Genomic DNA, 16376 nt, shown 5'->3' with positions numbered 1-16376 from the left:
TGGGTGTTCAGAGGTTATATGATGCCTGGTATCTGGTTATGTAAAGCATGATTTGCACCAATGAGATTTTTCCATGTGAACAGGACTAAATAATACAATACAAACCCATGATAGATGTATATTAGACTATTTTGTAGTTCTGAAACACATTTCCTTGTCTTGATCATATCTTGTGTTAAAGACAAAGTAGTAAATCAAAGCCTTGTATTTTCTGTCTTTTTAGTTCATCCAATGGAAAATGCTCCTCATTTCAAAACTGATGTCACAGACACTTCCATCATTATTACCTGGTCTCCTGTACCTAAAATTGGATACAAGGTACTGTTCAAACATACCAGTGTCATTGATGAACAGCTATAATCCATTAATTTTAGGTTTAAAAAATGATATCTAACAAATGTGAAAGTGCTATTAACAACTAGTTAAACTATTCTGTACTGTAGTTGACCGTACGGCCCAGCCAAGGTGGTGAAGCCCCAAGAGATGAGACCTCAGAGTCTGGTACTGTCTACATCTCAGGCCTGAGACCTGGAGTTGAGTACACATACAGTGTTCAGCCGGTCATTAACGGTCATCATCACGGCAACCCCTTCACCCAACATGTGGTCACCGGTAAGTCATAAAACATCTGCTCTTTTTCTAGCGAGTTAAAAGTAAAATAATATTTGAGGATGTGAAAGAGAGGTTGTGTCAAATACAAGGCCCGCAGGCCAAAGTAGGCCTGTTGCGCATTTCTGTCTTACCCGTGCAATGATCTTGGCCCACTTCTATTCAAAGCACACAGCATTGCACTACAAATGCCAGCAATAACTGCGGATGAGTGACCTCATCGTCTTGCACGAGACAGCTGTGGTCCAGCGCACTGTCAGTGTTTCAGCAACACTAGTGGTCCTAAATATTAAAGATGTGTTAGCTAGCTATAGGCCAGTCAGTCAAAAATTGACAAAAAGAAGGAAAGTTTAAAGAAGATATTTTGAGAAATTATGGTAAAGATACAGCAGATAGTGACCATTTACTTCCGCAGTAGGAATAAAAAAATATGATGGAGTTGAATGGGTACTGTGAACTGTGTGCTTAACGTCAGTAAATAAAATATTTTCTTCATCAATTATTACAATACTTCCAAAATATTTTTCCTACTATAAGTCAATGGTCACTATCAGCTGTGTGTTTACCATCATTTCTCAAAATATCTTATTTTGTGTTTATCAGAAAAAAGAAATTCATACAGGTTTAGAACAACATGAGGATGAGTAAATGATGACAGAATTTTCATTTTAAAGTGAACTATCCCTTTAATCATGGAGTTGAATAATTCTGCAATATAAAATATCTCTACTCTATATTCTCGTATTGTTGGGCACACTAACTCTCCACATTTTTTCTTCACAGAGCCCGATTCACCCACCAATATCCACTTCACTAACGTAACTGGGGACAGCGCTGTGATCCTCTGGTCTGCTCCTACAGCTGAAATCACAGGTTACCGACTCTTCCTCACTTTTGGGGGCTCGAACCCCAAACAGCTGCGTATTCCTGGCCACCTGTCACAGTACACCATCCTCAACCTCGTGCCAGATACTGAATACACCGCCACCCTACACGCAGAGAAAAACAATGTGCTCAGCATGGGCTCTTCAGCCACTTTCACCACAAGTGAGTAAATCAGCATTCAGATTAATTTAAGTTGAGTCCTATCTTGAGTTATTCCTCCTATCCAAAAGCAACATGGTGCTGTGTGACAATCAGATGTTATATGCCTGGAATCTGGATATGTAAAGCATGATTTGCACCAATGAGATTTTTCCATGTGAACAGGACTAAATAATACAATACAAACCCATGATAGATGTATATTAGACTATTTTGTAGTTTTGAAACACATTTCCTTGTCTTGATCATATCTTGTGTTAAAGACAAAGTAGTAAATCAAAGCCTTGTATTTTCTGTCTTTTTAGTTCATCCAATGGAAAATGCTCCTCATTTCGAAACTGATGTCACAGACACTTCCATCATTATTACCTGGTCTCCTGTACCTAAAATTGGATACAAGGTACTGTTTAAACATGCCAGAGTCATTAAGAGAAGTCAACATTGCTTGGCAGCTTTACTGTATTGTTGATGCCTCTCAGGCATGTATTTCTAGTCTTGCATTTATAATTTCTTGAATGGGGAATAATCAAAATGTCCAGAACTGATGGTCTAGATCAGTGTTTCTTTATTAGGGGTCTGGAGACTCCAAAGTGATCTATGATGTTATGCCAGCGGTCCATAAAAAATATCTGAGTAGCATATTAAAAATATTTGTATATTTTGATATATGAAGTGTTCCCATATAAGATAAAGCCAATAAAACATTATACTTGATTGCATTTGATTGTCACAAAAACATAAATTAGCCGATTTTGTTATGGGGTCCTTGGTTGGTTCCAAATATAGTGGGGGTCCAGTAATCAAAATTTAGTAGATTATGTACTAATAACATGTTTCAAATCAGGAATAAAAATATGCTTTTAAACTTTAAATGCACAATCTTTAGCTCAGATAAAAAAATGTAAGGCTTGTCCAGCTAATCCACTTGCCTGTTTTGCTCTTTTAACTGTAATGATGCCATGTAGAGCGGTGCAATGCCTCTATTAAGATTGGACTTTTATTTTCTTCACTCTAGTTGACCGTACGGCCCAGCCAAGGTGGTGAATCCCCAAGAGACGAGACCTCAGAGTCTGGTACTATCTTCATCTCAGGCCTGAGACCTGGAGTTGAGTACACATACAGTGTTCAGCCGGTCATTAACGGTCATCAGCGCGGCAACCCCATCACCCGACATGTGGTCACCCGTAAGTGTTAAAACATCTGCTCTTTTTCTAGCGAGTTAAATGTTAAATAATATTTGAGGATGAGAGAGAGGTTAAGCAGTTGTCTTATGACCGTCTATCTGCAGCTCTTTCTTTATCCACTGTTGCGAAACACATGTCCTGTTTGAGACGGGTGGATCAACTGAACATATGTTCCATCAATTAATCCAAGCACAATAAAAACATAACCCAACATGGCCTGAAAACCTCTTTTAATTGTTTGTAGAGGTTTTTGGAATATTATTTAAAATTATCTAAAAAGAAATTGTACAAAATTAAGGGTTGCAAAAAGTTTTAAAACACCTGATATTGCGTGAGTACAGTTGAAGGCTACAAGTCATATTTTATTTCCTCCAGCAAATTAAAAATAACATGGCATGGCAAACTATCTTTTTGGATCATTTGTTCTTCTGGCATTCCAAAAATTGATACATGTGAAAAAAACCTCTACCTTGCACTTTCTGATCTGTGACGCCGCCTCCTCGCAGCAACAATAGGGACTTTAAGCAACAGCTGGGAATGGAACGGCTACAGCGACCGGAAGTATGCTGTCACACCGCCGTAGCCAAGAACGTAAAAATCACTAAGCAACCGTAAACAGGACAGCGCAACGAGGTATTAATTCATTTATTGAGAAACAAAAAAATGTCATTTAAAAAAGCAAGAGAAGGGTTGGTTTTGTCATTAAATTACAATCTTTTGTAAGATTGTAGCAGTTAAATTGGCGCATGCGCAATACAACGCCAGAAAGTCGTTGCCGTTCCACCAGAGGCTGTTGCTTAAAGTCCCTAATTGCAGCCATTTCAACCCCTAAAATGGTTCGACGCGTGTGTTTTTTTCGCATTAAATAGTGGTGCAAATACCAGTAACTTCACAAGCGCAAACCTTAGTAAATTGTGTTAAATGATTAATTGAAATGATCTCCTCCCATAAATTTTGCCTTTGAAATTTTGCCTCTTACAAATGTACAGTAGGCAATAAGGTCAGTTGCAAAAATAACTAGGCCACACCTTTATAGCACCACTGCACATCCAGCAGTTGTTATTTAACGCCAAAATAATGGTTGTTCTGGCGCAAGCTGTTCATAAATCTGTCTCTAACTATGTAAACTCTTTTTTTCACAGAGCCCGATTCACCCACCAATATTCACTTCACTAACGTTACTGGGGACAGCGCTGTGATCCTCTGGTCTGCTCCCAGAGCTGAAATCACAGGTTACCGACTCTTCCTTACTTATGAAGGCTCGAGCCCCAGACAACTGCGTATACCTGGCCACCTGTCACAGTACACCATCCTCAACCTCGTGCCAGATACTGAATACACCGCCACCCTACACGCAGAGAAAAACAATGTGCTCAGCGAGGGCTCCTCAGCCACTTTCACCACAAGTGAGTAAATCAGCATTAAGATTAAGATTAAATTTAAATTGAGTCCTATCCTGGGTTCTGCCTCCTATCCAATAGCAACATGATGGGTTTCAGCTTTAAATCATTTGTCAAAACTACTGTGTGATGTGGCACTTTCACAGCCAATCAGAAGTTATATGATGCTTGCTATCTGGTTATGTAAGCAGGATTTGGACCAATGAGATTTTTCCATGTGAGCAGGACTAAATAATAAAATACAAACCTGTGATAGAAGTATATTAGATTATTTTGTAGTTCTAAAGCATATTTCCTTGTCCTGATCATCTTGTGTTTAAAACAAAGTTGTAAATCAAAGCCTTGTATTTTCTGTCTTTTCAGTTCATCCAATGGAAAATGTTCCTCATTTCGAAACTGATGTCACAGACACTTCCATCATCATCACCTGGTCTCCTGTACCTAAAATTGGATACAAGGTACTGTTCAAACCTACCAGTGTCATTAAGAGAAGTCAACTTTATGTGGCAGCCATATTGTATTGTTGATGTATTTCTAGTCTCTTGCATTTATAATTTCTTGAATGGGGAATAATCAAAATTTCCAGAACTGATGGTCTAGATCAGTGTTTCTTAATTAGGGGTCTGGAGACTCTCAAGTGGTCTTTGATGTAATGCCAGAGGTCCATTAAAAATATAGTAGCATATTAAAAATAATTGTATATTTTGATTTATGAAGTGTTCCCATATAAGATAAAGTCAATATAACATTATTCTTGATTGCATTTGATCGACTCATTGATGTTTTTGTGACAATTTTGTTATGGGGTCCTTGGTTGGTTTCAAATTTAATGGGGGTCCAGTAATCAAAAAAAAATGTAGATTATTTACTAATAACATGTTTCAAATCAGGAATAAAAATATAGAATATAGAATGTGTTATACTGTATATGCACATTCTTAGCTCAGATAAAAAAAAAATTTTTTAAAGCTTGTCCAGCTAATCCACTTGCCTGTTTTGCTCTTTTAACTGTAATGATGCCATGGTGTAATGCCTCTATTAAGATTGGACTTTTATTCTGTACTGTAGTTGACCGTAAGGCCCAGCCAAGGTGGTGAAGCCCCAAGAGATGAGACCTCAGAGTCTGGTACTATCTTCATTTCAGGCCTGAGACCTGGAGTTGAGTACACATACAGTGTTCAGCCTGTCTTCAACGGTCATCAGAGCGGCAACCCTATCACCCAACGAGTGGTCACCCGTAAGTCATAAAACACCAACATTTTTACAGCACCACTGCGCATCCCGGCAGTTGTTATTTAACCGCAACATGATGGTTTATGCTGGCACAAGCTGTTTGTAAATCTGGCCCTAACTCCGTACATTTTTTCTTCACAGAGCCCGATTCACCCACCAATGTCCAATTTACTGATGTTACTGAGGACAGCGCTGTGATCCTCTGGTCTGCTCCTAGAGCTGAAATCACAGGTTACCGACTCTTCCTCACTTATGAGGGCTCAAATCCCAAACAACTGCGTATTCCTGCCCGCCTCTCACAGTACACCCTCCTCAACCTCGTGCCGGATACTGAATACACCGCCACCCTACACGCAGAGAAAAACAATGTGCTCAGCGAGGGCTCCTCAGCCACTTTCACCACAAGTGAGTAAATCAGCATTTAGTTTTAAGTTTAAAGTTCTATCCTGAGTTCTGCAACTTATTTTTTTGTCCTGTTCATATCTTGTGTTTAAAAAAAGTAGTAAATCAAAGTCTTGTATTTTCGGTCTTTTAGTTCATCCAATGGGAAATGCTCCTCACTTCAACACTGATGTCACAGACACTTCCATCATTATCACCTGGTCTCCTGCACCTAAAATTGGATACAAGGTACTGTTTAAACATACCAGAGTCATTGATGAACAGCTATAATCCATTAATTTAGCTTTAAAAAGTGATATCTGATGTGAAAGTGCTCTTAACAACTTGTTAAACTGTCACCTTACAACATAATTCACATTGCTGCAGTGCCTCTATTAACAGTAAGATGGGACTTTTATTTTCTTTACTCTAGTTGACCGTAAGGCCCAGCCAAGGTGGAGAAGCCCCAAGAGATGAGACCTCAGAGTCTGGTACTATCTTCATCTCAGGCCTGACACCTGGAGTTGAGTACACATACAGTGTTCAGCCAATCATCAACGGTCATGAGCACGGCAACCCCATCACCCACCGAGTGGTCACCCGTAAGTGATAAAACATCTGCTCTTTTTCTAGCGAGTTAAATGTTAAATAATATTTGAGGATGTGAAAGAGAGGTTGGGCAGTTGTCTTATGATCGTCTATCTGCAGCTCTTTCTCCACCCACTGATCTGAACTTGGTCTCCAACCCAAACACCGGCGAGGTGATCGTTCATTGGAACGATGCCAAAACTCCAGGTTAGCAACATGCCTTTTCTCATTACAAATATTTGAAACATGTTACTTAAATTAAACATGCATGGTTATGGATGGAGTGATGATAATGCATTTATAGTCATCTTTTAATTAAATCGTATTCGCTATGACCATGTCCTACAGCTTCAGCTAAAGTCAGTGACTAATTTTTTATAAAATCATCCTAAAACATTCTGTGAAGTCTTGAGTCCTTGAGTTCATGTCAAATTAATAATTGAAACTTTGATGCTCCCAATCTCAGAATTACATTATCAGACCTCAGTATGGATTTCACAGACAGGGTCATACATATTTACTCCTCATATTTACTATGGTACTGCTCTGTCTTACCATACAACACTTGCTTTGATTCCTCAGACATCACTGGATACAGAGTAACTTGTACCCCCACCAGTGGGCAAGAGGGGAACTCACTGGAAGAGTTTGTGAAGGCAGGACAGAACTCGTGCACGTTAGATAAACTGAGTCCAGGAGTGGAGTACAATGTCAGTGTGTACACTGTGAAAGACGACATGGAGAGCGTTCCCGTCTCCACCACCGTCACTCCGGGTAGGTGTTAAAACTCATCAAGGTGCAAATGACTCCTCACTTCTTTCACTGCAGGAGTCTGGCAGTTCATAAATTCTCAATTACAGGAAATGAGTCAAACACGATGACTTACAATTCGTCTCACTACTTACACTATGCATAACTGTGAAAGCATGTGTATTGTAATCATTTTGATAATTGATTTAATGTCTGAGACATTAAATACAGATACCATTGATGTAGATTACTGAAAACACATTGCTTTCAATAATGGTTTGTTTTTGTTTCTGCTGACATCATGGATATTGGTAACAGTACAATAAGGTTGTATTTGATAATATTAGTTAAAGGAATAGTTCACCCAAAAATGTCATCATTTACCATAAACCTGTATGAGTTCCTGTTGAACACACAAGATGATATTTTGATAAATGATGGTAAGCACCAAGCGTGCCGCACAAGCCCTGAAAAGTGAAGCCAAAACGTCTTGATCCCCCTCCAGTGACTGGTCCCAGTATAGGTCATAAACCTCGCCTCCCCATGTTATTCAATGTGACTTGAGACCAACTAAACAATTTAATTACACTTCAATTACCTGTTTTTCCGAAGCTGGTTTCTGTCATTTACTGTAGTTTTTATCACACTGATGTAAATTCAAGTGTTTGTTTTTAGTTAGTTAATTAATGCTATAAAAACAGTGGTGTCACATCATGATTGACAGCTGTGATATGCGCATTCTGCGAGAGCGAGGGCGGGGCCTTGATTTCGTGGCTTTACTTCCTGCTCACTACTGCGCAGGACTGGTCCCGAAATCGCTACTGCGCAGACTCAAGACCCAAGATGTCAGCCTGTATCGGGACATTGGCGGCTTCACTTTTCACCAATAGATAAGAGAGAATGGGCGTCGTCCATCTTTTTTTACAGTCTATGGTAAGCACACAGTTTACGATACCCATTTTCTACCATACTACGTATTTTTATTCCGTGGAAGTCAGTGGGTACCGTCAATTGTGTGAAAACCACCATTTAGTATCATTTAGTATTAAAGGACAAGTTCGGTATTTTAGACTTAAAGCCCTGTTTTCAGATTGTTTATGGTGAAATAGAACGGTTTTGACTGAAATTTCGACATTTGGGGCTGCCCTGAGAATTTTCGCGTGTTTGTGTTTCACCTCACACCTCTACAATGGGTTTAATGGTGCACTGGAACAATCCTTCCTAAAATGCATTAAACTTTCGTTTACAAAGACGTGAAACTCACCGAGTGGTCAGGGGTGTTCAGTGATATGCTCACACAAAAATCGCTGCAAAAGATGCTTTCCAACAGCTGTTTTAGCATTCGTTGTTAACTTGTGGACCTATTTTTCCAAACGCCTCACACCCGTATATTCTTCCGCTTAGAGCTTGAATAATAGACACTCCAGCCCAGGTGGTGGCGCTAATCCGCCATTGCCAATTGCAAGAATAGAAACAAAGTTCCCGGCACGGAGTAATACCGTACCTCACAGCACAACTAATACAAGACAATGGAGTTGGACAAAAACTACGATAAAACCTGTTGGAATGCGTCTCTTGCAGCGATTTTTGTGTGAGCATATCACTGAACACCCCTGACCACTCGGTGAGTTTCACGTCTTTGTAAACGAAAGTTTAATGCATTTTAGGAAGGATTGTTCCAGTGCACCATTAAACCCATTGTAAAGGTGGGAGGTGAAACACAAACACCAGAAAATTCTCGGGTTAGCCGCATATGTCCAAATTTCAGTCAAAACCGTTCTATTTCATCATAAACAATCTGAAAACAGGGCTTTAAGTGTAAAATACCGAACTTGTCCTTTAAGTATCATCTTTTGTTTCTAACAAAATATAGAAACCCATGCAGGTTTACAACAACATGAGGGTGAGTAAATAATAACAGGACTTTAATGTTTGGGTGAACTATCTCTTTAACTAATGTTAATAAAAACAACATCTGAGCTCTTTGCTCATCTCACGGTTTTGATAATAAAGCTTTAACATAACTGATCAATTTGTGCTATTCTCATATCACAAATGCCTGGTGTTCATATCCATGGTTCTGTATTGTTTACAATATGAACCATGAGGGATCTATTCGTCTAAATAGATGACTTACACATCGCCTCTCTGTCTCGGTCTTCTGGCAACTTCCCTCCTCCAGATGTGCCTAAAATAACTGACCTTAACTTTATCAACATCACTGACTCAACCATTGGCGTCACATGGAAGCCTCTGAACTCCACGGCTGTCACCGGGTACCGCATCACAGTGGTGGCTGCTGGGGACAGTCTGCCCATTCTTGTTGAATATGTGGAGCCCACAACAGGCGTCTATACCGTGCATGGTTTGGAGCCAGGGATCGATTATAACATCACCATCACCACACTCACAGAAAATGGCGAGAGCGAGCCCGTTACCACCATCCAACATACAGGTGAGTGTGTGTGCAGTAACTATATTTTTAAAGACAAAGTAGCTAAATCTGCAAAAAATCTATTTTTAACGTTTCTGTTAGTTATTTAATATTGTTATTTTTGTAATTTTTGCATTAGACATGTAAGAAGGAGCTTTGGATGTAACAAACTGTTGGCTTCCCTTGCCTGTTTACTTGTTGAAATTTTCATTTGTTGTTATAAAATCTCTGTCATGTGAGACATATGGAAGCCATGTCCTCGTTTGAAAACTGATTTGAGAAGAAACAAGCATCTGGGTCTTGTTTCAAGGCTCTTTTAGTTGTAATGAAAAGACTTGACATGTGCGACGTCTGCTTCATTCTCATAAACAGACTGTTAGTCAGATGGTTTTCTCACTCTTTCCATTACCAGTGGTTTTTACCCCCTTATGTTTAAACGGGCTATAAACATGAAGGTTCAAGATGTTCACGTCTTTATTTCTTTATGCCCTGGCGGGCACAGATTGCACGACAGCTCAATGTTTTATTATACTTTGGAAATACTTCTACATTCTTCTTCTTCGTTTCTTCACATTATAGCTGTTCCCGTCCCATCTAATCTGTCATTCAAAGAAGTGACTGCAGACAGCATGAAGGTCACCTGGAATTCCCCTCAGGTGTCCATACCTTCCAATATCAACCGCTACATTGTGCGCTATCACCCTGTCGATGACGAAGACGACACCGTTGAGCACACTGTGAAGGGATACTCTAATTTTGTCAATCTTCAACGTACGTAACAAACACAATTCATCTATCGTCGTCTATGCTATACCTGATATCCTCTCAGTAACAATTCTGTTTCATTTCAGATCTGGTGCCCAACACCGAGTACCTGGTGAGCGTTCAGTGTGTCTATGAGGGTAGGACAAGCTCACCTATTATTGGCACTAAGAGAACAGGTAAGTTTATTGCAGTCCATGTCAACCTGTGTCTATTAGCTATCAACTAGCAGTTTATAAAGTCTTTTCACCCCACAGTCCTGGATTCTCCCGTCGGCCTGCAGTTCTCTGACGTCGGCACCAACTCCTTCACCGTGCGCTGGCAGGCTCCTCAAGCGGTTATCTCAGGATACCGTATCCACTATCAGATGACCAGCGGTGGGCGTGCCAAAGAGGAAAGACTGCCTCCATCAAGAAGCCATTTCACTCTTACAGGCCTGACCCCAGAGACAGAGTACAGCATCAGCATCTATGCCGTCAGCGGGCACCGCCAGAGCCTCCCGTTGACTGGAACTCAGTCTACCAGTATGATTGTTACTTCCTGTTTCATCACTTCCTGTCTTTGTTTTCTCTGATTTTACTTATACTGATCGTTTTTAAATCTATCCGTCTGTTTGATAGTCTCTGATGCACCCACTGATCTGGAAGTCATCTCCTCTACGCCAACCAGCATTACCGTTCGCTGGGACGCCCCCTCTGTCACTGTGAGGTACTACAGGATCACGCATGGCGAGTCAGGTGAGGACAGTCTTCCATAAAATATATTTATTATGTAAAACATGCATCTGTTGTCTAAATCAAGCCTAGGAGAGTCACAAAGATATTTTGGCTTAATAACTAAACAAAAGGTATCTTCCGACATTTGCTACATTTTGTTTGCAATTTCCCATCCAGGAGGTTTTGATGCGCCTCAGGAATTTACTGTCCCTGGCTCAGAGTCAACTGCCACCATTGATGGTCTCCGTCCCGGCACTGACTATACCATCACTGTTTATGCTGTGACCGGCAGAGGGGACAGTCCTGCCTCCAGTACCCCCATCCATCTTATACACAGAACAGGTACAACTGCAATGCACCCGAGTTTGGCTACAGGCGGTTCAGTAAAACGTTATGATTTAATAAAATGGGTTAAGAAATAAGGATAGTGTGGACAGAGAGATCAGATTAAAATGAACATTTGTTTTCTTTATAGATATTGACTCTCCATCCGAAATGGAGGTGACCGATGTTAAGGACAATACTATAACTGTACGCTGGACTCCAGCAGCTGGTCCAATCTCAGGGTATCGTATCACAGGGACTCCATTAAATGGACAGGGACCTGTCTTCTCTGAAGTGGTGGCACCAGGTGATTTTTTTTTTGACAGCAAAAGAAAGTTTTTGCTTTGTTCTAGCTATTCTACATTGATATGAAGTAAGACCCATCCAATGGCATGACAAAAGTTAAATAGATGTGCCTTTATGTGTAATTTCAGATCAAACGGAAATGACGTTCTCAGGCTTGATGCCGACAGCAGAGTACACAGTCAGCGTGTATGCGCTGGGTCAGAATGGAGAAAGCCCGCCATTGGTAGAAACTGTAGTCACAAGTAGGTGGACAAAATGAGAAAGTGTTTTGACTTTACAGTATAACATTGAAGTTCAAAAAGTTCTCAAAACATCAATTACCCTTAATGTATCAGTTCCAGTATTCTTCAGTTTATATTTGTAGTTTTCTTTTTTAATTTTATACTGAATTGGGATATTTTGGTGCCTTGCGCACACTGGTAGTGTATGTGGTTCATTGTACACACTATAATAACTTGTAAAGCCAATTTGATTAAATTAAAAAAATTAAAGGCAGCTACATTTTTTTTTACATTTTAGCACCTTAAAGGTGAAGGACCATGAAAATCTGAAGACTTTTTTATGTTTAAGTGCTATAACTGGATCCCCAGTGCTTCTGTCAACCTAGAAAATGTGAAAAGATCAACGCAGTAACTTAGTTTTGGTAAAAGTGAAAAAATAGGTCATTGAAATTTGGCTCCTCTTGTGATGTCAGAAGGGGATAAAACCGCCCCTTAATCTGCACTATTCAACCACAGCACTGCCATTTAGTGCAGGGATCAGTTCATTTGCATTTAAAAAAGACACACCCAAAATGGCACATTTTTGCTCACACATACAATGTGGCAATTTAAACATGCTATAATAATTATCTATATGGTATTCTGAGCTAAAACTTCATATACGTACTGTGGGGACACCAAAGTTTTATTTGACACATTAAAAAAGTATTGTGAAATGTATCCTTTAAATGGAATTTCCATATCCTTTAATACAGCAGATTTGTTCAAAAAAGAAGAATAGATAATTGTAAATATTTCTCTGTTTTAGCTGTGGACAAACCCAAGGACCTAACCTTCTCTGACGTGGACTCGACCTCCATGCGCATCTCCTGGGAGAGTCCTGATGGTGTGGTCACCTCTTACAGAGTGTTATTTTACAGTCCAGAGGAGGGCGAGAGAGAGCTGTTCCCTGCCCCGCGTGGAGATGCGGAGTCTGCGGAGATTCACGGCCTCAGACCTGGCACCGAGTACACGGTTAAAGTCATTGCATTGCATGACCGGACCCTGAGCACACCTCTGGTGGGCACCCAAACAACAGGTATTGTATTAGAAGAACAACTGTTTAGTTACTGCTACTTCTGTGCTTTGTGATCAGACTTTTATTTTATAACTGGCAAATACAAAATGGTAACAAAAACTTATTCGACAAGAACAGCATACGGCAGTTCTTAAAGACTCTTTATGACAATCTGGCAACCTCTAAAGCCTGAAGTATAGTCTGTATTTTTACGTGTACGTGAATGTATGCGCACGGTTGAACGCACAGCATTACAAAGTGTAGTTCGACTCGTACATGTACACAGACGCTTGACGCATGTACGCAGTGTTTCAGAAATCCAGAGGTGCCCGTACAATACGCACGCACTATTCTGATGAAGAAAATTTCGTCACATGCACTGTACGCCTAAAACGTGATTACTCCACAGCCTTATAGTCATGTAATTACAACAGGAGTAGCTCATTTGCAACCATAATGTTTGAATAAGACCTAAATGGCAACATTCAGTAATATGCTGTAAATTTGTACATAACACAGTAATTTTTTCTTGTAGCTCAGTTGGTAGCGCAAAGCTAATTGGTTCAGTCCCACTAAACGCAAATACTTATAAAGAAAATGTATTGACTGAATGCACTGTAAGTCGCTTTGGATAAAAGCGCCTGCCAAATGCATAACTTTCATAAACAAAATACGACCACAATTTCTGCTTACGTAATGTTGTCATCTCTTCCTGTAGCAATTCCTGGACCCACCAGTGTGAATTTCTCCAAATTGAGTCCTACATCCTTCACCATCTCCTGGCCTTCTTCCAACGTCAAGCTTACTGGTTACCGCGTGGCCATCACCCCCAAGAGTAAAAGTGGCCCTACTAAGGAGGTCAACATCGCCCCCGACTCCACCGAGTTTCATGCAACCGGACTCATGGTAAATAAACATCTCAAAGTGAAGAAGTTCATTCTCACAGAACTTTAACCTTGCCGATATTAGTCATGGTGTAGTATAAACTCTTTCATCTCATCCCTTTGTGGAGGAGTTTCACTGTTATGTCTTTCCCATGTCCAAAAGTTGCTTCTAAAAATGCAGATCTGTGAGATTTCATAGATAAATCTTACTGAAACAGCTGTACTCTGGCATTGCTAACCCTTGCCTTTGATTTGTAGCTGTGGTTTACTGATAGTATGAAAGCCAGACGAACCTTAAACATTTCACCTACCCTGTTATTATGGTCATTGTGTAGATCAGAGCATTATAAAAGAATTATATGGTATTTTTGGGAGCATGTATTCCAGACTTCAATTTCTTTCTCCTCTGTGTGTTTATAGCCCGGCACTGATTATGAAGTCGAGGTTTACGGTGTAAAGGATTCCCTCACCAGCAATCGTGTGAAGGCAGAAGTTGCGACACCCGACAGTAAGACATCTTCCTTTAAACATCTCTGAATCCGATTCACACCAATCAAATTGCGCTTTGTGCTGACTGACATTAAAATATAGATGATGTCATTTTCACAGACATCAGTCCACCTCGACGTGTTCGTATATCTAACGTAAAAGACTCCTCCATCACTCTCACCTGGCGCTCTAAGATTGAAACTATCTCCGGCTTTCTGGTAGAAGCCACGCCCACCACTGGCGGCCATAATCCTGTCCAGAGAATCATTGAACCTGATTCACGCACATACACTATTACAGGTACAACATTTTTTTGACATAATATTAATAAATATCACGGGCTGTAGTGTTTTTAAGGCACTACTTCAAGCCATGCTTGGCAAATAATCAGTTATTACAAAAAGACGAGAATTATTTTAATCATATGCATCTGTTTCCTATAGGTCTGGAGCCGGGAACCAACTATAAGATCAACATGTACACTCTAAATGGAAATTCACGCAGTGAGCCATTCACCCTTACAGCTACTACAGGTATCATTGTTAAATTACTGATGTCAGAAATGTTTATACAATTTTTTCTATATATTTATGCATTTGGCAGATTCTTCTATCCAAAGCTTTTAAGCTATATTTTAACTTACTTGCAAAATAAAAAAAAGTTTTGCTCTTATCATTCAGTTTGCTTATTTTGTATCTAATGCAATAAAAAAATTATATATTTTAAGTGTGATTAAAATGTCAAAAAATACTTTTATATTTTATATATTTATATTTAACATTTTAAAATATTTTTTCCTCAGCTAAACCAGTAATCAGTCCTCCTACAAACATTCGCTTCACTACTTTGACCTCCAACACAATCTCCTTCACCTGGGAGCCTCCACGAAGCACCATCACCGGGTACTACATCACTTATGAGGAGGCTGGAGATATTCCAAAAGAGTTGACCCCTAGACCTCAGGCTGGCAGGACCTTTGCTTTTATCTCTGGTATAGCTCTCTAAATGTTGTTCTTACGTTGCCTCTTCGCACCATCATCTTTCTATTTAATTTTACAGAGTTTACCCGTTAATCCTCCTTTTATTAAGCATTGTCGTGTTTGTGGTCTCCACTTGCAGGTTTGAAACCAGGCACTGAATACGTTATCAAGATTGTTGCTTTAAATAATGCCCAGAGAAGCACTCCCCTGGTTGGAAAAGCAAGAACCCGTAAGTACATCTGTTACATATGAAGATCTGAATAGGCTGGGATTAGGCAGATTTAAAGTAAAAGTATTTAATGAATGTTTATAATATTTGCCTAATGTAGCCTTAGAAGCTGGTATGGCTTTTAAAAAAAAGAAAAGAAAAGAAAAGAAAGAAAAAGATAATACGTGCCTATAGCACTCGCTCGATTTTATTATCTCATTTTTGATTTTTGATTTTGCGTTTTTTATAAACAAATTAATAAAGCAACTTTCTGAATTTTTAAATTACTATAATGCAAAGCAGTGGCGGCTGGTGACTTCTTTTTTTTTGAGGGCGCTCGATGCGAAGTTCGTTTTAACATGTATGTAGCCCGTCATGTGTGTGGTTCATAATTTCAAAATATGAGTTCTGTGCTTTGAGTGATCCTATGTGCATCACGTGTCTTGTCAAAAGACAAGTTCCTGCTGCAGACGCGTCTAATGGGTTTATGATAAAAGAGATGCTTGCGGTTGCCAGATACTCGCATAATCTCATGCGTAATCAAAGTTTACTTTTAAGGGAGTGTCTTGCATGTATTTTGTGAACGTGAACGTCTCTTTTATCATAAACGGTCTTGACGCGTATGCAGCAGGCACTTATTTTGACAAAACACGTGATGCACATGGCTTACATGACACTCCAAACACATATTTGGAATTTGCGCCCCTCAGATGAGCAGTCACGTATGCAACGTATATAAATGTTGGGCTTGTCTAACCAAAGGAATAAGTTCTAAGCACCTTACAGACAGTGCCCTCTTCTGGCAA

The 16376-nt window shown here is 39.8% G+C and overlaps 1 protein-coding gene across 4 annotated transcripts in view; it reads left to right on the top strand.

Moving 5' to 3' along the window:
• The window catches only part of fn1a (fibronectin 1a), a 46897-nt gene that overhangs the window by 25841 nt on the left and 4680 nt on the right, over nt 1-16376 (top strand). For 2 of the 4 annotated variants that reach the window (XM_065292874.1, XM_065292871.1), the window contains 28 exons: nt 224-318; nt 444-612; nt 1393-1656; nt 1959-2053; nt 2669-2837; nt 3980-4243; nt 4601-4695; nt 5306-5474; nt 5612-5875; nt 6006-6100; nt 6285-6453; nt 6560-6646; nt 7022-7213; nt 9372-9644; nt 10203-10394; nt 10475-10564; nt 10643-10909; nt 11006-11122; nt 11279-11443; nt 11577-11732; nt 11860-11973; nt 12761-13030; nt 13728-13915; nt 14314-14401; nt 14503-14682; nt 14826-14915; nt 15185-15373; nt 15502-15591. In XM_065292874.1, coding sequence (XP_065148946.1) covers nt 224-318; nt 444-612; nt 1393-1656; nt 1959-2053; nt 2669-2837; nt 3980-4243; nt 4601-4695; nt 5306-5474; nt 5612-5875; nt 6006-6100; nt 6285-6453; nt 6560-6646; nt 7022-7213; nt 9372-9644; nt 10203-10394; nt 10475-10564; nt 10643-10909; nt 11006-11122; nt 11279-11443; nt 11577-11732; nt 11860-11973; nt 12761-13030; nt 13728-13915; nt 14314-14401; nt 14503-14682; nt 14826-14915; nt 15185-15373; nt 15502-15591 — 4596 coding nt within the window. The remainder of the gene's footprint in view (nt 1-223; nt 319-443; nt 613-1392; nt 1657-1958; nt 2054-2668; nt 2838-3979; nt 4244-4600; nt 4696-5305; nt 5475-5611; nt 5876-6005; nt 6101-6284; nt 6454-6559; nt 6647-7021; nt 7214-9371; nt 9645-10202; nt 10395-10474; nt 10565-10642; nt 10910-11005; nt 11123-11278; nt 11444-11576; nt 11733-11859; nt 11974-12760; nt 13031-13727; nt 13916-14313; nt 14402-14502; nt 14683-14825; nt 14916-15184; nt 15374-15501; nt 15592-16376) is intronic. The other 2 variants (XM_065292873.1, XM_065292875.1) reach the window with 2 other exon arrangements.

This window comes from Paramisgurnus dabryanus, chromosome 15 (assembly GCF_030506205.2).
Source record: "Paramisgurnus dabryanus chromosome 15, PD_genome_1.1, whole genome shotgun sequence".
Classification (NCBI taxonomy): domain Eukaryota; kingdom Metazoa; phylum Chordata; class Actinopteri; order Cypriniformes; family Cobitidae; genus Paramisgurnus; species Paramisgurnus dabryanus.
Note: the sequence above shows the minus strand (reverse complement) of the source record. Positions and strands in the feature narration are given on the sequence as shown.